The sequence below is a fragment of the Pipistrellus kuhlii genome, unplaced genomic scaffold (genome assembly GCF_014108245.1).
Source record: "Pipistrellus kuhlii isolate mPipKuh1 unplaced genomic scaffold, mPipKuh1.p scaffold_m20_p_23, whole genome shotgun sequence".
In the NCBI taxonomy this organism is placed as follows: Eukaryota; Metazoa; Chordata; class Mammalia; order Chiroptera; family Vespertilionidae; genus Pipistrellus; species Pipistrellus kuhlii.
Window position 1 is genome coordinate 11,454,931 of NW_023425522.1, and position 27,840 is coordinate 11,482,770.

The following is a 27,840-nucleotide window of genomic DNA, read 5'->3' on the forward strand; positions in this document are numbered from 1 at the left end:
AGTGGAAGCACAACTCAATCTGACCAGCTGGCCGGCCTCGGAGAACTTGTGGTCGAACTGGGAGAGAGGAGACCTCTCAGCAAACAGCTCTACGATGCAGGGCAGGTCGGAGCCCATGGAGCTCACAGGCCTGTGAGGGAGGGAGCTAGATTCCAGTCTGGGCACTGCCAGCTTGGTCCCCAAAGGGTCATGTGAGTCGGGCCTCAAGGGTGGCGAGAATGAAGATGGGAGCGGGATTAGGGTTGGGGTGAAGAGAGAACCAACAGGAGCAAAGAATAGAGCACCTGAAAACGGCAGAAAACATAAAAGGAACAAATAGGTGTTGTGCTTTGATGGGTCATCCTTCTGTCAAAATTTGACATGGAGAACACCACTTTTTCTAAAATGACACCCACCCCAAACCCGTATTTTAAAAATATTATATGTGAAGCCCTGGTCTGGTGGCTCGGTTGGTTGGAGCGCTGTCCCGTACACCAAAAGTCTGCGGGTTTGATTCCCGGTTAAGGCACATACCCAGTCAGGGCACCTATGGAGGCAACAGACTGATGTTTCTCACATCAATGTTTCTCTCTCTCTCCCTTCTTCTCTCTCTCAAATCAACAAAAACATATCCTCGGGTGAGGATTTAAAAAAACTATATGTGACTGTAGGCTACTGCTGTAAACCATCGAGACCCACAGTTTCCTTTACAGCCCTTAGTAATCATCCTACTTAAATTCCTTCAGGGGTAATGTTTAACCAGCTTTTACTCACCTCTTTTCATTGAGGAAGGTAGTAAATGATAAGCCTGCATCAAACAGAAGTAACACTTCCCGGCTAACACTGTGATAGTAGCCTAGCAACTGCAGCCAAAATTCGTCTGAATGAATTTTTACAAGCGGAGGAGAACAGGGAAGGTCTTTTCAACAAATGGCATGAGAACAAATGGATATCCATTAAGGAGGAAAAATGAGCCAACCTCCACTTCAAAAACACAGGCCAAATTTTATTCAAGATGAATCACAGACTACACACAAAAGCCAAATCATAAAGTTTCTAGAAGAAGAAAAGGCTCTCCCTTCAAACTGGGAATAGGCAAGGTTTCTTAAATAAATAAAGCAAAAACGATACAAGAAAAATGGAAAGTTCGACTTCATCAAAAGTAAAAGTATATTCCTGTAATAAAACACATTTGAGAAAATATGTGAGCCACAGATGGAGCAAAATATTTGCAAAGAGTAAGTAGATCAGTGGCTGCTGGGCAAAGAGAGGAGTAGGGCAGGCCTGCAATGGTTTTTTTTTTTTTTTTTTAGGGTGATTCTTTTATGTGAAAAGGTTCTAGAATTAAAGAGCAGTGATGTTTGCACAACTTAGTAAATATACAATACTTAAAGCATGCATTTTATGGTATGTAAATTATCCTATGTAATAAAACCCTAATATGCAAATCGACCAAACGGCAGAATGACCGTTTGCTATGATGCTCATTGAACACCAGGGAGCACACTCATCGCAGGAGCTTCCCCTGGTGGTCAGTGTGCTCCCACAGGAGTGGAAATTCCAAAGCAATGGAATCTCAAACATCCAGAGTCAGAAGCCAGGTTCACGGCTGGCGAGAGCAGTGGCAGTTGCAGGAGCCTCTCCTGCCTCCGATGTGGGCAGGCAGTAGGGAGCAAGGGGTCCCGGACTGCGAGAGGGTGCAGGCCAGGCCGAGGGACCCCGAAGCGTGGGCCTCTAGTATCTTAATAAAACTGTTATTAAAAATAACTATATATGGCAAAAGTGTATACCCAGAATGCATAAAAAATTCCTACAACTCAAAAATAAGACAACCCATTAGAAAATGTACAAAAGATTTGAATACTTCACCAGGGAAAATATAAAAATGGCTAATAGTCACTTGAAAATGTTTTAAACCTCATTATTCAACATGGAAATTAAATTTAAAGACTGACAATATCAAATGTTCGCAAGGATATGGAGCAAGAGGGACTCAATTAGATGGGAGGGTAAATTGGTACAGACACTTTGGGGAAAGATTTGATAGTTTTTTATAGGTAAGCATACACCTATCCCATGACCTGGCAAACTTACTCTTGGGTGTTTATCCAGGAAAAATAAAAACATATGTCCACACAGACTATGCATGAATATATAGGGTATTTGAAAAAAAATGTATATGCACTTTGAATGATTAGAAAGTCAGTTTTTATTAACATATACAGTTCATTTGCAAAATTTAAAAGAATCTACAGAAATGGATAATTTTTTTTATCAATGCCTGTTTTCAAATTTATGACTATTCTGGTCCAGGCACTGCTGATAATGCAAAGCAATGGAATCTCAAACATCAAGAATGATTTTGGCCCACCCAACGTGGCTCAGTGGTTAAATGTCAAGCTATGAACCACGAGGTCACAGTTCAATTCCTGGTCAGGGCACATGCCCAGGCTGTGGGCTCAATCCCCAGTGTGGGTTGTGCAGGAGGCAGCCGATCAATGATTCCCTCTCATCATTGATGTTTCTCTCTCTCCTCCTTTCCCCTTTGAAATCAATAAAAATATTTTTAAAAAATCATTTCAGTTCAGTATTCATGCACCCTCAATTTGTAGACTGCTGCTGGTTTTGAATAGTAAATTTCATCTTTTTTTTTTTTTTTTTTGGTTAATCCTCACTGGAGGATATTTTTCTTATCGATTTTAGAGAAAGGAGAAGGGAGCGGGGAGGGGAGAAGGAGGAGAAAGAAAGAAACATTGATGTGAAAGAGCCACAACAATTGATTGCTTCCCATGTGCGCTCCCATCAGGGCAGGGAACCTGCAACCCAGGCTCCTGTCCTTGACCAGAATCGAACCCGCGACCCTTGAGTTCAAGGGCTGACGTTCTAACCACTGAACCATGGCAGTCAGGACAAACTTTATCTTTTATGTGTCCCCCCCAAAAAAAGTCTAGTGGCACTTTAGGATAAACTTTCTTTATTCAAAGCTTAGTCTGGCTTCGTTCATTATTTCAAATCAGTTAAACCTGAAAAGGAGTGAAAATTAAGTGAGTTATGAGCTATTAAAGTGTGTATACATTTTTGGGGAACATGGTACATTAATTGCAGATTTATTTCTAATAGGTCAAAACTAGAAACAAGCAAATGTAGATCCACAAACAAATGGATAAACTAGATGTGGCACAGGCATAAAAGGGACTACTCAGCGGTGAAAAGGAATGAACTGATCCCAGTATGGTGGGCTGCCTAATGGCTCCTCAAGGTGTCCACATTCTAATCCCTGGAACCTGTCAATGTTCCCCTCTATGGCAAGAGAGTCTTTAAGGTTCTTGAGATAGGAGAGCATCCTTGATGATCGGGGTCCCCCCTAAATGTAACACAAGTGTCTTGTGATAGGCAGTCATAGGAAGATTTAACCACAGAACAAAGTCTGGAGGAGTGTGGTCATAAGTCAAGGTGCGCAGGCAGCCTTAGAAGCTGCCTAAACCTTGACTTTAGGCTTTTAAGGCTTGATTCAGACTTCTGACCTCCAGAAGTGTAAGAGAATAAATGTGTGTTTTAAATCCCTGAAACTGTGCTTTAACTTGCTACAAAATTAAATCTGTTACAGTGGCAACGGAAACAAGTAACAGATAAATCTAGAACATCATGCTGAATGAAAGAAGTCTTAGACAAAGAACATATGCAGGCATGATTCCATTTATATGAGAGTCTAGAACAGGTAGCTAATTTATATAGTGAGCAAAAAAGCACAGTTATTGCCTGGGTCATTGGAACTGACTGGGAAGGAGCATAAGAGAACTTCTGGAGGTGATACAGTCTGTCTCTCCACTTTATTATATGTAAATTTTACCTCAAACGGAAAAAGAGCCATAGATATTAAACTCTAGTTGCTGATACACAAGTTGAAATGTATGAAAAATAAGGTGAATTGATGGACAGAGTATAAATAAATAAAGCAAATGTAGCAACATGTTAATTGTAGAATCTATAAGGTGGTTTTATGGGTGTTCACTGTAGAATTTTTTCTGTATGTACAAAATTTTCCAGGATAACTGTTGGGGGAAAAGTGAGGGGAGCACTCACCATTTTTTTCTTCCTGCATCCAAAGTTGAGGATCTGTATATACAATTTTATTATATCTTTGGCGAACTGTCTCCTGGTATTTCTTAAAAAAAAAAAAAAAAAAAAAAAGTTTGATGAGAATAAATTAGTTTCATTAGAAACCAGAGCTAGCAAGAATGTCATAGCTCAGCAGATACATTTGATACAGACACATTGCCAGAAATGAGCATCTGCCAGACCAGGAAGTGATTAGCTTATGAAGTGAAGTCTAAAAATGAAGCGATTAATCTAATTAATCTAATCTAGGCCAGTGCTGTCCACTGGAGCTTGTTGTGAGGATGGAAATGTTCTATAATTGTCGTGCCCAATACAGTAACCACAAACTACTGACCACTTGAAATATTAGTATGTTTAACTTTAATTTATTTATATTTAAATAACCACATTTGGCTAGAGACTATCATTGGATCTAGGCGGTTACTCCCAAGACAGGGAAATCAGTTAAAAGACTAGGATAAACTACACATCTTTAAATTTTCAAAAAGCAACAAAAAATTGTCTCCCCTATAATGTCTCTATTTAGCAGAAAAGCCAAAATGAGATATAATCATGGTGCAGTTATAAAGAAAACACTGAATTGGTTGTTAGACTTGGATGGAGTGTCAGCCCAGCTCTGGTGGGAATTTCTGTGTGACCTTAGCCACATCACTTACTCCCTTATTGGTCTCAAGCTCCCGCTCTGAACAATCCTGGGATTGGGTTGGGTGATGTCTGAGACGGAAGATTCTGAGAAAGGCGTTCTGAAGTCAGATGGTGGAAATCACAGGTGGCACACTTATCTGTGGTGTGTCAGGCTCCCAGGCCAGCCGGGGAGCAGAGGCAGACGAGCTGAGGCATGAGGAAGCCCATGCTCCTGGCGCTCTCTGAACCACATCAGTGATACCAGGGGATATCGCTTCCTGAGCTAAGTATCAGGTAGTTATCAACTATCGGCATGATGAGACTTCATGCCACATTTTATCTTTAAAAGCACCCCACTTATTAGAGGGGGTGAGTGGCTTTATCAAGGTCAGACACCTGGTTGGCGGTTGAACTAGGATTTAAAACCAGTGATGTGATTCCAAAGTCCTGCTAATCTACAGAAACGCATGCGCAGGACCTGCGCTCAGCAAGGGCCAGCTCCCTCCGGCCCCGCGGCCAACCAGAGCCTCCAGCCCAGACCTTACTTCCATTTCCTCCATTCGGAGCAGCATGTTCTCCAGATACAGGCTGTCCCCCGAGGTGGCTAAAGCGTCAGGCTCCAATATCTTAGAAGGAGTCATAGCTCGGGGCTCACGAGTGGTATCTTCCAAAATATCGTCCAGCTGAGGACTGCTGTTGGATTTACAATCCAGAGCAGTAGCCTACGAAACAAGGGAGGAGGATGGGAAGGCTATCCAAAACCAGCAGAGGATTATGCTGATCATAAAGATTAATGCTGGTCATAACAAACCAACTACATGGTGATCCAACCGTCAGTTTCTATGCCAAATCAAACCTCCTCTGAGTTAGTAAATACCAAAATCAGTAACATCAGTACAATTTTTACCAGTCGTTTAAACAGTAGCAATAACCAAGTAATACTAATATTGTCTGTGTAAAGGATCATAATAGTTCACAGAATAAAATGTTATTAATGGCCAGTGAAGATATGAATAAGTATCCAATCTTAATCAAAGTTAAATAAAAATTTTGCCCTGGCTGGTGAGCATTGTCCCATGCACGAAAAGGTTGCTGGTTCGATTCTCGATCAGGGAACATGCTCAGGTTGCCAGCTCAATCCTTGGTGGAAGGTGTGCAGGAGGCAGTCAATTTATGTTTCACACTCACATCAATGTTTCAGTGTAAGGATGACACCCAACCAGCTGCCAGGGCTAAAAACAATGACTCTGGATGGTGCTGTGTGAGAAACTCTGCAACAATCCTGACATTTAACAGCAGCCCACAACACTAAATATGTTTCTTCTTCCATAAGCTCTAGTAAAGACCATTTAATGCAAACTCATCTGTGTAATTCTTATGTAGAAAGCTAATTATTCTTTTTTGTTGTTGTTAATCCTCACCCGAGGATATTTTTTTCCCATTGATTTTATAGAGTGTGGGAGGGAGGGAGGGAGGAAAGTTGGAGAGAGAGAGAGAGAGAGAGAGAGAGAGAGAGGGAGAGAGAAACATCAATGCAAAAGAGACACATTGATTGGTTGCCTCTTACACACGCCCCTACTGGACCAAAGATTGTACCTGCAACCCATACCCCTTTGGTGTGTGGGCTGCCACTCTAACCACTGGCCCGGTGAGGACTATCTATACAAATGAAAGGTAATGTGCGAATTAGCCTGGGAGACCTTTCAGACGTTCTTCCAGACAAAGCCATGGTGGCAGGGCTGAGGCAGAGGTGGTTAGGGGCTATTAGGCCAGGAGGGGAGGGCAGTTGGGGGTGATCATGCTGGGGAGGGGGCAGTTGGGGGCGAGCAGGCCAGCAGGAAGAGCATTTGGGGGCGTGCAGGCTGGCCGGGGGGCAGTTGGGGTGAGCAGGCTGGCAAGTGGTTAGAGGCAATCACACAGGCAGGCAGCAGTCCCAGCTTGCTAGAGGAACGTCCAACTGAGGTCTAAACTGGCAGTTGGACATCCCCCGAGAGGTCCCAGATTGGAGAGGGCACAGGCTGGGCTGATGGTAACCTCCCCCTCCCCCGTGCACGAATTTCATGCACCGGGCCACTAGTTCCTAATAATATTCAAACATGTCCACTTCACAGGGAGCATTTATAATCACTCCATTTGTGGAGTTGCCTCCCTAGATGAGATGTTAGCCTCGTTATTTTTCTAGGACAAAAGTGGCATTTGGTGGCTATCTGAACAGAGCACCAGAACATAGCATCCCCGATTTGTAAGAGCTAAACGCAGGCTTTTAGTTTCTAGTCTCAGAAGCCTCACCTCACATGAGATTCTGTCATAAAATATTGTACAATAAACTTATAATCACAAAGATTAGGAAAATATGCTGCAGCTAAAGTACTATTAATATTACAATAGGGACACATTCTGGAGATCTGCTGCCTTCCTTCCTGTTCCTAAGGCGGCTGGACTGGTGGTGCTCCTTCCAGCTCCCTCCTAGCCCTGCAGCCTTCACCCCTGCTCTGTGCGCAGACGCCATGACCTTGTTTCCAACCTGCACCCGGGGTCGGTGGTGCAGTTGGCACCTTCCACTCACAGCCTGGGCAGGTGGGAACACGCCTGCCAGCCCTCCAGAGGCTGGACAACTACAAAACATGTTCTTCCCTCAAATGTTATCATTTCTCCTTGGGCTATCTTTTCTCTCTGTGCGGCCAGATACGGGTCATTACTGGACACTCAAAACATGCCGGCCTAACAATAAATATCAGGCCACGAGTATAAAGGAAATTAGGCCAGTAATGAGCAAAACCAGGCTGAATGAAAGGAAATGAGGACAGCCATTCTCCTGCCGGAGGCCATCAGCATTCAGGGTCACGCAGTGCACTCATGTTCTCATCACGAGGAGAGCAAGAGCCGCTAACAAGAACCTGTGGCTCCAGAGACTGCCGTGAGCTGTTTGCAAGGTGATCTAACTCATAATGCTAAATGCACACTGTAAGCATTAACATGCCACATATGAAAAGTAACTTCCACTTCTTGAGTTAGATGATCTAGTGTTTGCTAAGTAATGTGCGCCTCACTTGCCTTAAAACCGGAGGCATCATCACGTAATAATACCGCACACACCTCCTCTGTAGGCTGGGCTGTCCCTGTGTTTACCGATGGTCCATCCTTCGAATGAGTATGTACTCCCACAGAAGAATTGACTCTCTATTAAAACAGACAAGCAAGCTCATGAATTATACAAATTTACAACCCATATTAGTACAAATGCATTATGTAACAGGGTAACTTCTGTGCGGACTGTTCATCAGCTTTAGCAACAGGCGGCTTTTTGTAGCAATTTGAAGCACTCCATTTTTACGAAAATAAATGTCATGTGTTTATGTGCTGATCTTGGCTTCCTGCCCCTTTTCCTCCCCCACTGTGTAAACATTGTCAGAGTAGCTGTGAGTTTTTATGCAATTACTCCACTTCTCTATCCAGTGAAACTTCTCTATCCAGTGAACTCTGGTAAAATGAAGAGGTTGGATGACATGGTCTCTAGGACCCGTCCCAGTTCTACAGTCCTGAGATTCCTATGGACTCCAACAATAATTCAACAGTTCTTACACTAGAGCCACAGAAATTCAGGGGCCTTTGCAGGGGCCCATTCACTCCATTTAAGATGATAATATCCCATTCACACACACAGACTGCTCCTATTTACAGGTGGATCCACAGGGTCTGGCCACAACATTCAGCTTAAGATGATGCTGTATACAATGTCATCTTCAAAAAAGCACTGGTATGTACCCAGAAATATCTCTCCTTTGGAAAAATAGTCATCTCAAACCACTGACGTGAAAGAGCAGAAGCAGTTAGCTAAGCACATGACCGCAGGTAGAGTCATTTGACTAAGAATGGAAATTGTGTCTGGTTGGTATGGTCAGTGAGCAAGTGTTGATCCATGAACCAGGAGGTCGAAGTTCAAATTCCGGACGGAGTCCAGGCTGCAGGCCCGATCCGTGGTGGGGGCGGAGTGGAGTCATGCAGGGGGCAGCCAATCAATGATCTCTCCCATTATTGACGTTTCTATCCCTCTCCCTTCCTCTCTCTGAAATTAATAAAGATATATATTTTAAAAAGAATGAAAAATGCAATCTAAACTCATTCCCCAAACTAAAATCTCACCTTCCTAAAAAGTGGGACTTTCTCCCTATCTTCATCACTAGCCCACAATGGAAGGCCCTCGCAGCCAGCATTGAGCAGCACAGCTCAGCACTGCAGCCTCCATCTGCCAGACACTCAGCCCTACGAAGGGTCAGCGTGACCTCTGCAGCAACTCCTTCTATTCTGGAACTTCCAAACGGCAAGCAAAAGAGGTGAAGCAGATTACCTGAGCCTGTGCCAGCAGAGGCTTCAAACGCTCCAGGACTGTCTTCTCTACCTTGTCTGCTAACTGGGTAGCAGAAACACTATTTAGAAATAAAATAGAGAATTAAAATCAAAAGCTAGAAAATATTCTATTATATATTTATTTACCATTCAGGAAATAAATATAAAATAGAAGGAAAATCAAGTGTTTATAAACCCACAATGCTTCCCTAATTGTTTTTTCACATTGATTTTAAACAGAGGCAAAGGGAGAGAGAAAAACATCGATGTGAAGGGATCAAACCCATAACCTGAGTACGTAACCTGAACGGGAATCAAATCAGCCACCTTTTGGTGTACGGGACGATGCCCCAACTGAGCCACACTGGCCAGGGCAATGCTTCCATAATATTAAGGGCCATACAAGTGCCCTAGAGTCTTATTAAAATAAGACTCTGAGTCCTGGCCAGTATTTCTCAGTGGTTAGAGCATTGACCTGCAGACTAAAGGGTCATGGGTTTGATTCCCAGCCAAGGCCTATACCTGGGTTGTGGGTTTGCTCCCCAGTCCTGGTCCAGGAACACACGGATGTCTCTCTCTCTTTTTCTTTCTCTCCCCTCCCACCCTTTCAATCCCTCCCTTCTTTACAGTCTCTCTAAAAATCAATGGGAAAAATATCCTCAGGTGAGAATTAACAAAAAATAAAAAATAGAATGCATACTCTGATTCGGTTGGTCTGACTGAGGCTTGAGATTCTGCTTTTCTAACAACTTCTAGGTAGATGCAACACTGCTGGTCCTGCATCAAACATCTGATGAAGTACGTGAGGCTCTCAGAACATTTTAAAAGAATGATGGCTGCCTTTAAACAGCTAAAGATGGTAGAAGACTGGACAAATGAAACTAATTTTGTTCCCTTCCAAAGAGCCAAAATAACAGAGTTAGACATAGACCACAAAGAGAGGGGAAAGGTGCTGGAAGCAGAAGGCCAAAGGTAATAACATAGCCGACCTGAGAAAGCGGAATACTTAGCCAGCATGGGAACACTGAACACCCACACAACCTGCACTACTGACTGACATGAGCACAAGCCTGGCAGGACCAGGCATGTCTAGCCTGGGGGCGAGCTGGGAGGTGCAGCTTAAATATGGAAGACAAGGATCAAGTGATGTTTGAGACATTAGTCCTCTCTCCAACGCTGTGAGCAGTCTGTGCTGTCTCCGGAAGGGCCTCTTGACTAAGGGATGCCAATCCCAGCTGAGGCTGCAGGGACAGTGCCAAAAGGAGTGGACCATGTATGCACGCTGAATGCCGAATGGTAGGAATTACAACCCTTCTCCCCAGCAGCCCCTAGGGCATGGCCTCCAGATCCTTACTCTCCAGGCAAAAAATCAGAAGACTCTACTCTGAACAGCCTGACTCCCCTCTTCCCCTGCCAAGGAGAGACCTAAAGACCAGGATGAATTACAGCTAATTATTCCAGCCAGATGACCCTAGAGCAGTGGTTCTCAGCCTTTCTAATGCTGTGACCCTTGAATTCTTCATGTTGGATGTCCCCCAACCATAAAATTATTTTCATTGCTACTTCAAAACTGTAATTTTGCTACTCTTACGAATCATAATGTAAATATCTGTGTTTTCCGATGGTCTCAGGCTGTACAGTAGCAGTTCTCAACCCAAAGGTTGAGAACCGCTAGCAGGGTCGCCTAAGACATGAGGAACTGTATTAAAGGGTCTCGGCATTAGGAAGGTTGAGGACCACTGCTCAAGAGGAAAGCTAAAGTTCAAGAATCCTTTCAGCATCAAGCCAGTGGAGCCCAGAGGACAGTACAGAACAGCCACCCAGCCCTCCTCAGCCGCCAGGACTCCCCTGCACTCCAATCCTGGCTCCACTGCAGTCTTCTGAGGTGATTTCAAAATCTTTTAAGCATGCAGACAGCCAATAAACGTAAGTGTGACTACACCTTTAAACCATTTTAATTAGCTGGCTGTTAAAATAGTTAGATGATATATTAATAGATCAAGCCTATTCTTTCTCTACCCCAGAAACAGATATTTACCTCTGATTTTGCATTTTGTCCATTTCCTCAGCTTTTAATTCTCCGAGTTCCTTCAATCTTTTGGAAGTTTCTGCATCAAGCCAAGCGAGTCTAGTAGACAGAACAAACACAGTCAGACCACTTCTGCTTCGGTCTGCAAGTGCCAATACCACAGACACAGACTGGGATACCAGAGAGCTATCCTGCCTCTAGGAAGGATGCAGAGGGTAACACAATCTCTCTGGACCCCAAAAGCTCTCCAAGTAACGTTCTGGGTAAAAAGACACTTCTGTGCACAAGCACTCCTTGTGTGCAGAGCAACAAAAACTGCTCCCGAATATTCCTCAGAGAACTATCTATGCCTGGACTTAGGATTTCCTGTCCAACTATAAAATAAGCTGTTGCTGTAGCTACATGTTGTTCTAGGGGTCCTCAAACTTTTTAAAGTGGGGGCCAGATCACGGTCCCTCAGAGAGCTGGAGGGCCGGACTATATGAACTACTAATTCCTACTGTAACACCTCGGCTGCGCTCACTGCCCAAAAAACCTGGCGGGCCGGATCAGACTCCTCTGCGGGCCGCATGTGGCCCGCGGGCCGTAGTTTGAAGACGCCTGGTTAGACAAAGCAATGGACTCCCAGAGAACCTTAGAGGCCCGGTGAAGTCAAATAAAAGTGAAGGGAAAAGCTCACTCTGTGCGGATGGGCTCTGATTCTTTCGATTTGGGATATGTAAATATTATTCAATTATTTAATGGCCCATATTCATTTTTGCTTTCCTCACAGGGAATGTTCTTGCCGTATCATCCCCTATTTAGGGCCTAATTTAGTGTTTAATCCTAATTTATTTTCCCTTATAAAACCTCTGTTCTTAACCCTTTACTTCTTAGGGTACACACCATGTTTCATCTTAAATTACAGCTAATGGCAAGTCCTTCCTAGGGGCTGGGATTTGGTCTTTTTTGCCCTTTTTCAAGTCTCCATAGCACTCACAACTGTACCATATACAAAGCAAGCAACTGGCAGCCAACTAACACAAATATAACTTAAAAAAGATATTGTGTTAATTGTCTATTTTATTTATGCATTTAAACATTATTATTGGATTAAGTCCAAAAGTGCCACCAAACTGCCAAACAAGTCCATGGCACAAGTGACCTTCAAGACTCACTGGAGAAACATGACCCCTCTCTGGAGCCCTCTCATCCTTACTCACCTTACCTGCTCTGTTCTTCCTTCCTGTTTGATGTTCTCCCACTGGTTCCCCTTCCTATTCCTGCTCCTGGGGAGCTAACCCAAAGCTCAACCCCTGACCCACAACTAAATTCTGTTTCCTACTTCTTCCCTGTAAATATCACCTACCTGCATGACTAATTCAAACACTGCCTCAAAGATGACACCCAACTCTACCTCTCCTAACTTCTATCCTAGATCTTAAACGACCTGCTGTGCTTAGCAACCAGAATAACACACCATCCAGGGCAGACTGCCTGGGTTCAAATCCCAGCTTTGGTCACTGACTAAAAGTGTGACCGTGGGTAAATGACTGAACATGTCTTGCTTCACTTGAAAAATGGGAGTGATAACCACAGTATCTACTTTATAGGGTCACTAGAGGCCCAGTGCACAAAATTTGTGCACCTGGAGGAGGGAGACCCTCAGCCCAGACTGCACCCTCTCGTAGTCTGGGAGCCCTCAGGAGATGTCTGACTGATGGCTAAGTGATTCCATTGAGGCAGGAGAGGCTCCCACCACTGCTGCTGCGCTAGCCTGCCATAAGCTCGGATTCTGGCTGAGCACCGCTCCCCCTGTGAAAGCACATTGACCACTAGGGGACAGCTCCAGCATTGAGCATCTGCCCCCTGGTGGTCAGTATGTGTCATAGCAACGGATCGTTCTGCTGTTCTGTCAATTTGCATATTAGCCTTTTATTTATATAGGATAATAATTAAGAGAGCTAATATGTGTAAAGCACTTGACACTCATATAATTTTTGAATGAATTAAATAAGGAATAAAAAAGGGATTCTCTGTCTGATAGTTTGACAGAAAATGTTAATAATTTACATTTTAAAGAACTACTTTATACACAAGGAAGAGAAGAAAGTTCCTTTAGAATCTATGTGAAAGGGGCCCTTACATTTTTAAAGATTTGAAAATATCAGCACAAACCTAACTGCTTCGTGCTCAACAGCTCCTCCCAACTGACTTTCCTCTGGAGCGCTTTCTTGCTCGACAGACTGCTCTTTCGTGGCATCTTTGGGGCTGGGTCTCACCTTCAGCCATGCAGCACTGCAAGAAATGAGAAGTGTATCTCTGTGATCGTCCACTCCACGGCCGGTGGCTCCCGGAAAGGTGACAGCTCAGAGGAGATAAAAGCACTCAGTAATGGTGATCTCCAGCACAGGGCCCTAACGTGGCAGCTGAGTGTGAACAAGGGTGAGATCCCCCAGGACTCAGGCTCAGTATGAAAAGAGCAGTTCTCCTTTTGCTTCAAAGAAGCAATCACTATTTTACTTTGTTAATCCTCACCTGAGGATATTTTCTCCACTGATTTCCAGAGAGTGCGAAGGGGGCAGGAGGGAAGAGAGAAAGAAAACATCAACTTGAGAGACACATTGATTGGTTGTCTTCTGCACATGCCCTGGGTCAGGGATAGACCTGCAACCCAGTTATGTGCCCTTGACTGGGAATCGAACCTGTGACCCTTCACTGTGGAGGGAAGGGGGCAATGCTCTAACCACTGAGTGCCACCACCCATGGCCAATCACTATTTTAAATGGGGAAAAAAGTCAATTATAGAGTAATAGGTAAACTTCAACAAAAACCTGTTATATAGACCTGGGTCACTAATTACATTCCATATTATGAAGCAATCCTTTACCTTTATAGGCCTAATACAGCACTTTGAGCCTGGAGGCCTTATTATCCACTCCTCTTCCAACCCACCACACATACACTCAGCTGGAATATAAATTTCAGCTAATTGATGTTTACCAATTGAATTCACATCTCTATACTAACATATACATAAAAGACAGAATTTAGAGGAAATAAAAATTAAAAAAGCACGTTGTGCACTCAGAAGACCTGTTATGAGTCCTAGCTCTGCTATGTAAGGAAGACAGTAAACTCTCTAGACATTGCTTCTTCTTCTTTAAAGTGAGAGCTGATGGATAAGCAGAACCATTCATTTAGAATCATTCAACCTTAAGGGAAATCCATTCAACCAAGCTTCTTACCCTGTCCTTTGCCAGCCCCCAAAGGCAGACCCCTTCAGTCACTTAACCTCTCACTCATTTGCTCGCCACATTATTACTTTTTGCTGCCTTCCTTTTACTGTCCTACCTCCTGTACTTCCTACTGTGCCATGGCAAACAAGTTCCCCTCTAACCAACTCCACAAAGAGGTTACTACTCCCACCTAACCGGACCCGATGCCCCCAGAGGACAATACCTTCTCTCTGGCTGTGGGGAATGAGGTGACACAACAATGTCAGCATTATCCCAACTGTCCCCTGCAGTCAGACAGTGTCTGTGAGATCGTTATAGTTTTGTAAATCATTATTATCTGGAATTAGAATCACTTTAAAATATTCACTCATCCATCCAGCAAAGACGTACTGAATTCCTGCTAAAATTTACTAAGTATCAGATACTGTGCTAGGCATGGAACATTCAGATACGGGCGAGGCACAGGTCCTGGCCTCAAGTAGCTAGAATGTATTAGGTGAAGAGACAGTGAGGAAAGCCTATGAGCCTCCATACAATGACACATCCACAAGGTGTTGGGTGGCCCATGGAGGCCACACTACCCGTCGTCAGGTAGGAAAAACGTCTTAATGGAAACGAAGGCTGCTGCTTTATTTGCACTAAATAATAGGTGGTCTTTGACCTGTGAAGGAAAAATAAAGTCACATACCCAAATGGTCCCTTGAATTTTTACATACCATTTAGGAGATGCTTGTGGGGACGTGGGGTTTGGAGGTATCCAAGGAGCCCTACTGTCTTTCACAGGCTGTTGGTTTATTTTTAATCTGGATGAAACTGTTGTTTGATGCAGCCTGCTTTTGCCCTGATATTGGGTTGGTCTACTTTTTTCAGCTTTGTGAAGTCCCTGTAAGAGAGAAATAAGAATTATCAAACCAAATGAATATCAAAGAAATTGACTTACTGAAGCTTCAAGTGCCCCTCTGCTATTCATGCATCTAATCAGCAAAAATCTAACTGGGAAGCACTGAGGTGGAAATTTGGGGGAGGGTGTAAATGACACAAAAACAATGTTGGTAAGCGGGGAGGGGAGATGCAAAACTGGAGTCCATAGTTTTGCCATCTTTTGATATATGTTTTCATAATAAACCAAAAGAAGAGAGTTAAACTGTAAAACGTTCTTGGTTAACTTCTCTGAGCCTCTGGTTTCTCATCTGTAAAATGGGAGATAATTTCTTTTTCTGTTCGTTCTATCTTTATTGTTGAAAATATTACAAATGTCCCCTTTTTCCCACACTGACTCCTTCTAGCCCATCCCCCATTCCACACAATTGTCTGTATCCATGGGGTACACATATATGCATAAAAATTATTTGATTAATCTCTTCCTACCCACCCCTACCTTCCCGCTGCAATTCATCAGACTTTCCATGTTTCTATGTCTCTGGATCTATTTTGTTCATCAGTTTATTTTGTTCTTTAGATTCACATACGAGTGAGATCATATGATAGCTGTCTTTCTCCAACTGGCTTAAGGAATTTATTGACCGTAGCAAAAATATACTTAGGGCAGTGAAACAAGGAAGGGCATAGAAGTGGGAGATAATTTTCTTCACAAGTTTCTAGAAGGTTAAATGAACAGTATGACGACAAAGGTAGAAAGGCTTGTGCCATCTACACAGAATGATTACAATGTTACAGAAAAGGAGGTGTCTCTGAAAAGAACACCAAGCTCATTCTCACAGGCTCAGTTCTAACTTCCCAATGACCCCCAGAGAGTAACTGCAAAGGAATAAAGACGATCCAAATCCATGATCCGTCAGTAACTGGTGTTAACTGCTAATTCCTTTTCCTGTGGTCACCAAATAATATAGGTTTGCTACAGAAGCCCCGAACAGCACCATTAAATGGCAAGAACCACATCAAGGATATTTAGACTACGAGGTGGTGTTCTGGCCATTCCCCACTGGTAGGGCCTTAAGTTAAATTTCAACTAGAAGCTTAAAATATAATCTAGTTTCAAGCCAGCTGGCTTCCAAAGCCATATTAGAAAGTACTCACCCTAGGATGCTTTTAATATTGAGTAGTTATTATTTACCAATATTTATCTTTAGTAGGAACCAAATCTTAATCTCCTCAAAGTTCACACTTCTAAATCAGAAGCAGAAAAACCCAAATTTTGAAATAGCCTGTCTGATTAGGACCTTGATATCAAATAAGTTAGGATATTAGCAAGCCAGGATAAGAGAGAATATCCTGTCCTAGCAACAATATTAAAAATTGCTATTTCTGGTAAAAAATAAAAACAATCCAGAGCCAGGTGACCTGGCTTAATTTAGGTAGTTGGACTAAGTGAGCTTAATTGAGGTAGTTGGACTCAAGGGCTCTGGCATTTAATGTCTAAGAACTCAAATCCTGGCTCCACCTTACAGCCCATTTAACGTTGGAGTGTCAGGTGGATATAATGGGCCAAAAGAAAGAAGTGATTTCATACTTGCTGGGATCTTGCTGGTGCCAGAGCCTCTTTCTTCACAATGTCAGTCACAGGCCTCTTCCCCTCTCCTTTGGTTTTTGCCGGGGCTAATGGTTCTTCTTTGAAGCTTGCATTTTGGTCTGGAACAGTGAGAGCTTCCTCTGGAAGGAGATCCCCAACTAATGCATCAAAATCCTTCTCCAACCCCGGGGTCCTCAGAAGCTCTTCATCAGGTGGATATTTATCTATATGGAGATTTCAAAAGGACAAACTGAGGAAAATTGTATTCACACCAAGTGGGAGAGAATGATTGTCTACAGACAGGCATGCTCCTTGTTGTCAAAGTTGCTCCTCCTCTGACTCCTACTGTACTTCTACAAGCAGAAATTCAGGGTTGACGCCCTGAATTTCACCTCCCACATTTACTCACTCACCTGGTCCCTTTGACCCTAATTCTAAAATATCTCGTACTTATCTCTGCCCTTCCTCCCCTTCTGCACTTCCCAAGGTCAGGCTTGCGATACCTTTGACTGAAGTGACAGCATCTACCAACTCCTTCACCTTCAATCACACCTTCACCTGGCTACCAAAATTGTCTTTCCTAACATGTAAATATATTGTCCTGGCCAGTGCTGCTTAGTTGGTTGGAACATCATGCCATATACGGAAAGGCTGCGGTTTGATCCCTAGTCGGGGCACATACAAAGGCAACCGATCAATGTTCTCTCTCACATGGATGTTTCTCTCTCTTTCTCAGTATTCCCCTCTCTCTAAAATCAGTAAGCATATCCTGGGGTGAGGATTAAAAATAGAAAAAGTAAATATTTAAGTGTCATTTGTCCAAACTTTTGATGGCTCCTAATTTGATACCAAATAGAGTCTGAACTCCATACAGGACATACACCCTGCAATGGTAAAGGAAATAAAACCACCCTTTTTGAGGATGAGATAATGCTTACTATATAAAAAATCAAGACTATATACAGGCAAACAATTACAACTAAAAAGAGAGTTCAGCAAATATTCTATATAAAAGAAGAAAAACATATAAAATCCAGCATCATTCCCATATTTCAAAATAATATGAGAAAATATAAGAGAAATAAATCCTATTAACATTAGCAACAAAAACTATAAGGCACTTAGGAAGAAAACTAAAAAAAGATATACAAGACTTTTACAGAAAAAAAAAATTAAATATATTTTTTGCCTTAGCTGGTTTGGCTCAGTGGATAGAGCATTAACCAGCGAACTGAAGGGTCCTGGGTTCAATCCTGGTCAAGGGCACATGCCTGCATTGCAGCTCAATCCCAAATAGAGGGCTTGCAGGAGGCAGTTGATCAGTGATTCTCTCTCATTATTGATGTTTCTTTCTCTTTCCTTCTCCCTTCCTCTCTGAAATCAGTGAAAATACTTTTTAAAAAAATTAAAGGTATTTCTAAAGAATGTGAAAAAAAGAAGATATGAATAAGTTATTTTCATGAATGGAAAAAATACTGGAAAGATGTCAATTCTCCCCAAAGTAATTTATAATTTTCAATGCAAATCCAATTAAAATCCCTACTTTTTTTTTTTTTTTTTTTTGTGTGTGGAAATCTAACCTCAATATTCTTATGAAGAAGAAAACCCAAGATAGCCCAAATAATTGTGAAGCACAATAACAGAGTATGGAGTGGGAAGGAGTGGGTGGCTTATTCCACCAGAGATGCAGTGTTCATGGTAAAGCTGTAAAAATCATGGCAGTGTGGGAGTGAAGCATGAACAGGCAGGAACCAATGAGCAAATGGCTATGACAAAGGCAACGTGAACATCAGTGCTAAGACTATCCGTGTCCACAGGCAACAAAATGAAACAGGGTCCCTGCCTCACAGTGAACAACACTTAAGTCCTAAATGGAACAAAGACCTAATGTAAAAGGAAAACTTTACAGCTTTGAGAAGAAAATATAGGAAGACTGTGACTATGATATCAGTACAGAAAAGGCTTTCTTAAACTCATATATATTAAGATATTTAATTTAATTATACTATGCTACAATTTCCTTTTGACAAAAACACATCATCTAGGTAAAAGGTAAGTTAAGAGTCTGGAAGTAGAGATCTGTAACGCAAATAATTAACATAGGAATTATATACAGAATATATAAAGAAGATCCACAAATAAGCAATCCTATAGAGAACTAGACTAAAGATAGAAACCAGCAATATAGAAAGAAAAGCTGAACTGTTAATAAAAACATGAAAATATAATGACTGAGAATCAGAGAAATCCAAATTAAAACAATGAGGTACCCTTTCACTCTCCAAGTGCCTAGCTGTGTCAGACATTGGGCTGGTCATAAAGGACACAATGGCAAACAGACATGGTACTTGTCCTGAAGGGAAAAGGCTGGCACAGGCAGATGCTATATTAGTTCCAATTGCTTGACAATGAAGAGAATATCACATTATAGTGAATAAATGTCTAATAATAATGCAGCAAATTCATTTTTGTTACATTCATTTTAGAGGTGGTACAATAAACTACTAAATAAATCAAATGAAAATTGAAGTGACATATAACTTTCAAATCAGTAGAGGAAACACAAATGAAACAAAAAATATTTATCAATATAATCAATTACAACAAAAGGGGGAAAAAGTCTTGACAAATAAAAAACATAAAATAAAATAAAAAAGTTCAAATGCATCATTAGTCAGTAAATGTAAGTAGGTTACATATAGAACTGTATTACAGGGCTTAAAACACCAAATTATTTATAAGCAACTTTCTTAAAATAAAACATCAAAGGAAGATGGAACATAAAGGAATGAAAGCTATTATTTTAAGCCAAACGAGTCAGGTAGATGAAACAAAACAGAACAGAATCCAAAGTGAATAACATTAAAGAAGACGAAGAGAAATATTTACTACTACTATCACCGTGTTTCTCCGAAAATAAGACATCCTCCGAAAATAAAACCTACTTACAAGTTTCCTTCTGAGTGAAATATAAGACCCCCCCAGGCTAAGCATGAGAGATTTGGTCCACTGATTCTGAAAGAAATGGAGTCACAAGAAATTCACCAGGAAATTCAGGAATTGGATTGTTATGATGATGTTCCAGAAGATGATGACATGATTATCATTGAATAAATGAGTAAATTCTTGATACTTTAGGATTCAGTTTGTCTGGTTTGTGTTGACAACTACCGTACTACCATACCATATACAGGTAATCAATTTCCTTTATTTTCATTTAACAATAAATGTGTACCGTATTCTTCTTCATGGAAAAATAAGACATCTCCTGAAAATAAGACCTAGCGCATCTTTGGGAGCAAAAATTAATATAAGACACTGTCTTATTTTTGGGGAAACAGGGTAATGTATAAAATCCCCAAAACAGATTTAATGGTCAGGAATTCTTATGCACCTAACAGCAGAATTTCAAAATATAAAAAACAAAAATGAATAAAAATATAAGAAATTAGGAAAGTTTCATGTATCAAAAAAGACTTTAGGAGAGACACCAAGATGGTCACATAGCTAAACACCTAAATTGCTGCCTCACACAGCAACAAAATCAAAGCAGGAATAAAAAATCTGCCAACAAACAAGTCTTAGACCATAGCTTCACATGGGGGATTCTACCAATTATTCAAAGAACTAACATCTATCCTTTCTCAAACAATTCCAAAAAATTCAAGAGAAGGGAAGACTCCCAGTGTGGAGGTTCATCAAAAAATTAAAAATGAAACTGCCTTATGACCCAGCAATTCCTCTTCTAGGTTTATTTCCAAAGAAATCCAAAGCACTAATTCAGAAGAATATATGCACCCGTGTTCACTGTAGTGTCATTAACAATAGCCTTGATATGAAAGCAACCCAAGTGCCCATCAGTAAATGGGTGGGTAAAAAGGGGAGGTACATATCTACAATGGAATATTACTTGGCCATAAAAAAGAATAATCTTCATGTCAGTAAGAGAAAGACAAATACCATATGATTTCACCTATAAGTGAACTCTAAAGAACAAAATAAATGGACAAACTAAATTGAAACAAACTCATGGATACAGACAATAGACTGATGGTTGCCAGAAGAGAGGGAGTAGGGGGACTGCATGAAAAGGAGTAGAGACAAAACAGTCCAGGGGATGTAAAATACAGCATAGAGAATATAGTCAATAATATCTTAATAACTATGTACAATATGATGCCAGGTGGGTACTGGAAATATCAGAGGGACATTCTGTAAAGTAAATGATTATCTAACCACTATGCTGTATACCCGAAGCAAATACAAAATAATATTGAATGTAAACTAATTTAAAAATAAAATTTAAAAAAGCACCAAAATAGAATTTAAGGGAAAAAGTACAGAGAATAATGATGTTCATTCAAGTGCTAAAATAATTTTTGTCCATTAATCTCTAACATAGTACTATAAACATTAATCAATTGTGCAAGTACAGTACAATGCAATTCTGGTTTTTTAAAATTTGTGTTGATGATTATAATAAATTATCAATAATATTCAATAGATACATACTGAAATTAAACATAGTTTACAAAGTAAAGAAAAAGGAGAAGCATTCCCATTAAATCTGGGAGGCAAAATAATGTCTGCCATTAGAATTATTACTAAATTAAAACCCACTCAACACAGAAAGAGAAAGAAGGAAAAGTATAAAAATTATAAAAAGAAAGGCAAAGCTTTACTTATTTGCAGGTGATCTCATCTATTTGGAAAAATACAGAAGTATCAACTAACAAAATCTCATATTTCATCAAACCTAAAACACTGAGTATAAACATTATTTTATGCACAATAGCAAATTATAAAATACTGCCAATTAATTATGATATCGTCAATTTAAAAATGTATCCCAATTTCAGAAATGTTCAAATGTATACCTTTTCATAGCAAATTAAAGATTTCAGCCAAGTGTCAGACATAAGAGCAATGTACATATTCAATAGCTCTCCTATAAGGAGCAATAACCAATTTCAAAATTAATAAAAAAGAAGGTCCCATTCCAAGAGTAATAATAATTAGAAATAAATCTAACAAGGAATTTTGAGATGCATATGTATTCCTATGTCAGAAATTCTTGAATGCAGAAAATTATAAAATTCAACTAAAGAGATGGACAAAGAACATAGATAAAATGACGGGCCAACTTCATATACTAAAGATGCCATTTCTCCCCTAAATAATCTATGAACTCCATGTAATACCAATCCAGATCCTGACAGCATTTTTCATGGAACTAGACAAGCTCATTTAAAATTCCTCTGAAGATAAGCAATCACCATCAGCAAAATTTTGTAAAAGAACAAAGAAGAAAAAGTTGCCTCATGAAATATTAAAATTTTCTGTACCAGAAAAAGTATTATAAGCAAATTGCAAAAGCAAGTAACTAAGAGAAAATATCTATAATATATGTATACCATAAAAGGACTAAGATCCTGATTATATAAAGAATTTCTATACATTCTAGAAGAGAAAATAGACATGACTAAGGAACACATGAAAGAAACAATAATCTTCCTCACTAGTAATCAGGAAGATATAATAAGATACCATTTCCCACTGAGAGACTGGGAAAAAAAACATAATTTATGCCCACTTTCAAGGACAAGTTGCCAGTATATGTCTGATAATACATACCACATGGGCTAGCAATTCCACTTCCTAGGAATTTACTATTATACTAGAGACCTGGTGCGTGGGTTCGTGCACCGGTGGGGGTGGGGTCCCTCGACATAGCCTGGGGGGACTGGGCCGAAACCAGATCGCTCCTGCCTGCTGCTCCTGCTCATCCCAGTCCCACTGCACCTGCTGCCACTGCCACTTGGAAGGCTCACTGCCACTCTGCTGCAGTCTCCGGGCTATGGCAGCCAGCTGTGAGCCCTGCATCTGGGCACCCGTCAGTCAACTGAGCAGTGCTCCCACTGTGGGAGCACACTAATCACCAGGGGGCAGCTCCTGCATTGAACATCTGCCCCTGGTGGTCAATGTGCATCACAGTGACTGGTCGACTGATCATTTGGTTGTTCAGTCATTGGGTGGCTTCACTTAGGCTTTTATATATATAGCTAAAGAGATATATGTATATAAAAAGATTCATATATATCCAATGTAAGATATACACATGCACATTGGATATATATGTATCTCTTTATCTATATATCTATTTATTTATCTATCGTTAAAATTAAAAGTAGGGCTCTAACTTCCAGCTCTGTAGAAATTTACTTTGGGTAGCCCAAATGCTGTATGTAGGAAAAGGTCCCCTATGGAAGAATATTCCAGTCTCCAGTCTTGTTCAAGTATACCTATTGAGGACTAGGTTTTAAATCTTAACTTTTCCCTCAGTGTAGCCAATGTTACAGTCCAGACAATTCCAAGGAATAAAATGCCTTGCAATGAACACTTTAAGACACATACCAGCAAGAACCTTCTTTGCCACTGAAGGTTGTCTTGTTTCCTTTGGAAGTATCTTCTTCGTTACACAGGGTCTCCTCTCGCTCTTTGGCAATGCACTCTGCCATCTCTCCAAGGGCCATGGACTATCAACAGGAAATCTGCTGCTAATTTCAGTAATATTTTTCTTCACCTTTTGTGGTGACAGTTTCTTTTCCAAGAGGGATTCCAAAGCCTGCCATGAAACAGTCAATTATTCTTTTAGTATATCTCTTAGTGATTAAAAAGTCTGACTTTTAACCACAAGACTGAAAATGAAGACTCCAGAGAAATGTGTTATCAATGGCTATTTCTAATGATTAAGAAAACACTGTTCAACTTAACTTTAAAACTTTAATATTTAAAGTTTTAAAGTTAAGTTAATAAAAGAAATTCTGCTTTTATGAAGCTCACTAAAACCATAGCAAAAAAAAATACAAAATATGAATACATTTTTGTTGTTAATTCTCACCTGATGATATTTTTTCCATTGATTTTTAGAGAGAGTGAAAGGGAGGAAGAGGAGAGAGAGAGACACATCGATTGGTTGCCTCCCACATGTAATCCAACCAAGGAGGGGTTCGAACCTGCAACCCAGGTATCTGCCCTTCACCAGGAATCGAACCTGTGACCCTCTGTAGGGTGTCGAACTCAATCAGAGAAGGGGCCAAAATCTAAAATCCAGCCTAAATCGCGGGCCGAATGGTTTACTGAACAGTCATAAACTGTCATTGTGATGGAAACGCAGCGGAGTGCAGTGATGACAGCGCGGTGCGGGCCACATTGCAAGGCCTGGCGGGACGGATTTGGCCCGCAGGCCTTGTGTTTGACACATGTGCTTTAGTGTGCAGGTTGATACTCTAACCACTGAGCAACTGGCCAGGGCAAAATATGAATACTTTTAAAGGCATCCAAGTCCTAAAATTAAGGATCACCATTTTAAATACTAACCATAGTTTTCAGAATATAAACCTGCATGCTTTTAAAGCATTTTAATTCTCAATAAAAAACTCATAAACTCAAATAATTTTAAGCGGGCAAACACTTAATATACATTTTCATAAACTAAAGGAAACTCTGTGTGTCCAGTGTCTCTGGTCACTCATTACTACAATGGTAGAGCTGTGCCTGCTTTCTAAAGGAGGCAACTCCACCAAAACCGGTTTGGCTCAGTAGATAGAGCATTGGTCTGCAGACTGAAAGGTCCCAGTCCGATTCCGGTCCAGGGCATGTACCTTGGTTGCGAGCACATCCCCAGTAAGGGGTGTGCAAGAGGCAGCTGATCGATGATTCTCTGATTCTCTCTCATCGATGTTTCTAACTCTCTATCCCTCTCTCTTCCTCTCTGTGAAAAATCAATAAAATATATATTTTTTAAAAATAGGGAAAATTATAGTTGTACCTACCTCAATTGGTCATTGCACAGATTAAAATAAACCATGTGTAATAAACAATAAATAAATAAATAAATAAATAAATAAATAAATAAATAAAATAAAAATAAAGGAGGCAACTCCTCTAACACAGTACCCCCCTCACGCATGACCCAGCAGTAAGGGCCTAGTGTCCATCTGGCCTATACAAATTAAAGGCAACTGAAAAAGCCAGGGAGGTTTAGTTCAGTGACAGGAAGGCAATGAAAAGATAAGCTGTGGGATGGCACAATACATCAACAAGAATAAACTGTTTGCACTATGGAATACTTTCAAACATAGGAGAAACAGACATTGTGTTTAAGAAACATTAAATTAAGACACTCTTGCTCAAAATTTGGGAAAATGACTAGATAATCTCTTGCCATCTTTTCTAGAGTTATAAATATATATCCTCTAAATGAAATAATTTTGACCAATAAATGTTTCTTATGGGTAAGTCTAAAAAACATCACATGACTTGATATAGTGTTTAGAGGTCTGCACTGGACCATAACCTTCTTGATAGAGAGTTCTAACTACCCAAACATAACCGATGCATTCACGAACATACGCTGGATAATGGACTTGTAAAGGCAGAAGGAGCCTTAACGACTGCCACGGGCCAGTTAATGGTAAAACTGGTGTGCCACGCAGTCCACAGTTCTCCAAACTTCAGCCCCTTTCCTCTACAGCCCACAGCTGCTGTGTCACACTGACAGCAGGTCATCTTTTCATTTGTAGCTGAAAACATGTGGTGTAGTGGAAATAACAGTGGCATGAAATCAGAAGATAGGAATTTGATTCCCAGCTCTCAAGGAAAGTAATTGTGTCATCTTTCTAACCTTAGCTTTTTAAAAAATGTTATCTGTAAAATAAGACATTCTGCAAATCACAGCACTGCAGTCAAGATAAAATGGCAAAATTATGTGGTAGCACTCTGTGAACTTCCGAGAACTATCAAGATTTAAGGCGATATTGTCCTTGTTGTCTGTCATCAGTAAGAAGGAAGAACACTATCCATTCCTTACTAGGACTTGCCAACTGTGATTTCCTGAAGTTTCTAGCCATATTATAAGATTTGAGGCTCTGCTTCCATATATCTTAAAATGTTTTTTTCCATAAATCTCTCTAGATCACATGCTAATATTTTAACTGAAACACTAATTTAAGATTGTTTTACTGTTTTTCCTTTTCTCTGCTAAAATTCTTTATTAAATGGCACAGTCAGGAAATGGAAAATTCCTTTAAATTAATGGACCTGGTTAAGAGTGGTTGTATGTTGTAGATTCAAATGACCAATTCTCAAAGATGTGAAAGACAATTATTATAGATTAGACCAGCGGTAGCCAAACAATGGTCCATGATGTCTGAAAGGTCAGTGGCAGCTGGACTAGAAGATAAAAACAATAAAATAAGAATGAAGTCCAGCCTGGCAGGTTTGGCTCAGTAGATAAGAGTCTCAACCTGCGGACTGATGGGCCTTGGGTTCGATTCTGGTCAAGGGCACATGCCTAGGTTGCAGGCTCAATCCCCAGTAGGGATGTGCAGGAGGCAGCCAATCAATGACTCGCTCTTATCATTGATGTTTCTCTCTCTCTCTCCCTCTCCCTTCCTGCCTGAAATCAATAAAAATATATTTAAAAAAGAAAAAATTCCTAACTATTTCTAGTTTTTAAAAAAATGAAATCCTTTCACTACCCTCAGTAAAACTTTAATTTACTAGTTGTAGCAGCTTTGTATGGTATTCTCCATAAACCTCAATGAAACTTAGAGATGGTAAATATTATTTCCCTGCTTAGAAAAAAATGTACTTTTGCATCATCTCATACACCAAAAGGTTGTGGTTTGGGTTCAATTCCCAGTCAGAATATATATGGGAGATAACCTATGGCTGTTTCTTTCTCACATAGATGTTTCTCTCTCTAATACTCTCCCTCCCTCCCTCCCTCCCTTCTTCACTCCCTCCCTTCCTCCCTCCTTTCCTCTCTCTCTTTCTTCTCCTTACCCTCTTCTTCTCTATAAAAACATATCCTGGGGTGAAGATTAAAAAACAAACAAACCAAGAAACAATGCATTTTTTAACAACAATAAGTCAATTTCATACCTCAATTTGTTGCAGGATATCTATCACCACATCAGAAACGGAAGAATCAGCATCCATCTTGGCAGAACAGAGTGAGAGCTGGCGGATAAGACTGCCCAGTTCCCTGTACTGAGCAGGAACTGGGTGCTCCCCTCGGTCCGTAAACTGAGTGACAAACATCTGTAAGGCTCGAATGGCTCCTCGATAGGCAGATGCCAGCCTGGACATTGCCCATGACTGGCAATGAGTGAAATGTGAGAAGTTATTTCCATATTCAGAACGTCCTTATTTTAACCCCACCCTTAAGGATATTTACAGTCTATCCTAGTGGTTCTCAACCTTTCTAATGCCGCAACCCTTTAATATAGTTCTTCATGTTGTGGTGACTGACCCCCAAGCATAAAATTATTTTTGTTGCTACGTCATAACTGTAATTTTGCTACTGTTAATGAATCGTAATGTAAATATCTGATATGCAGGATGTCTTAGGCCACCCCTGTGAAAGGGTCATTCAACCCCCAAAGGGGTCGTGACCCACAGGTTGAGAACCACTGGCCTATCTCCTTTCTATATCAAACTATTTCTAAGGTGAAGATTTTTTCATAGTAAAGGGAATTGTAAAGTTTAAAGATTTCTAATGACAAAATCATTTTCTTCCTATTCTTCTTCATTTCTTACACCAGCAGCAACAACAACAGTCTATTTTCAAAAACTGTCCCTTGGAAGACAACCACAAATTCATTAGTTATGGTGCCAATGTCCTCACTAACCAGTTTCTATAAGCACTGGAAATGGTATTAGCACAGAGAACACACATGATACTAACAAAACATTGGAAATCTAACTTAGAAATAATATCAGTCATAATTAAATTGCATCATACCTTCTTAGTGTGTTTAGTATTATGTGGACTCAATTTATCCAATTCTTCCTGGATTTCTCTAACCTGTGTTGTAAAGGGGGGGAAAATGAAAAGTTTGTACCTTTTCATTGATCTTTTTTTATAGAAAAGGAAACAGCTTGTCTTGTCCAAATACAGCCATTATTATTTCAAGTCATTTGAAAATGAGACAAGGATCTTCATTCATGTACCCCAAAAATAGATAATTGGTTTTCCATCCCTTGTC

The 27,840-nt window shown here is 40.6% G+C and overlaps 1 protein-coding gene across 5 annotated transcripts in view; it reads right to left on the reverse strand.

Moving 5' to 3' along the window:
- KIAA0753 (KIAA0753 ortholog) overlaps window positions 1-27,840 on the reverse strand; it is a 54,968-nt gene that overhangs the window by 12,906 nt on the left and 14,222 nt on the right. For 2 of the 5 annotated variants that reach the window (XM_045586652.1, XM_045586651.1), the window contains exons 5-16: window positions 27,597-27,659; window positions 26,735-26,950; window positions 23,201-23,411; window positions 16,787-17,010; window positions 15,033-15,199; window positions 13,256-13,375; window positions 11,108-11,197; window positions 9,770-9,859; window positions 9,071-9,149; window positions 7,819-7,902; window positions 5,268-5,444; window positions 4,063-4,144 (exon numbers count right to left, since the gene is read on the reverse strand). In XM_045586652.1, coding sequence (XP_045442608.1) covers window positions 4,063-4,144; window positions 5,268-5,444; window positions 7,819-7,902; window positions 9,071-9,149; window positions 9,770-9,859; window positions 11,108-11,197; window positions 13,256-13,375; window positions 15,033-15,199; window positions 16,787-17,010; window positions 23,201-23,411; window positions 26,735-26,950; window positions 27,597-27,659 — 1,603 coding nt within the window. The remainder of the gene's footprint in view (window positions 1-4,062; window positions 4,145-5,267; window positions 5,445-7,818; window positions 7,903-9,070; window positions 9,150-9,769; window positions 9,860-11,107; window positions 11,198-13,255; window positions 13,376-15,032; window positions 15,200-16,786; window positions 17,011-23,200; window positions 23,412-26,734; window positions 26,951-27,596; window positions 27,660-27,840) is intronic. The other 3 variants (XM_045586653.1, XM_036452334.2, XM_045586654.1) reach the window with 3 other exon arrangements.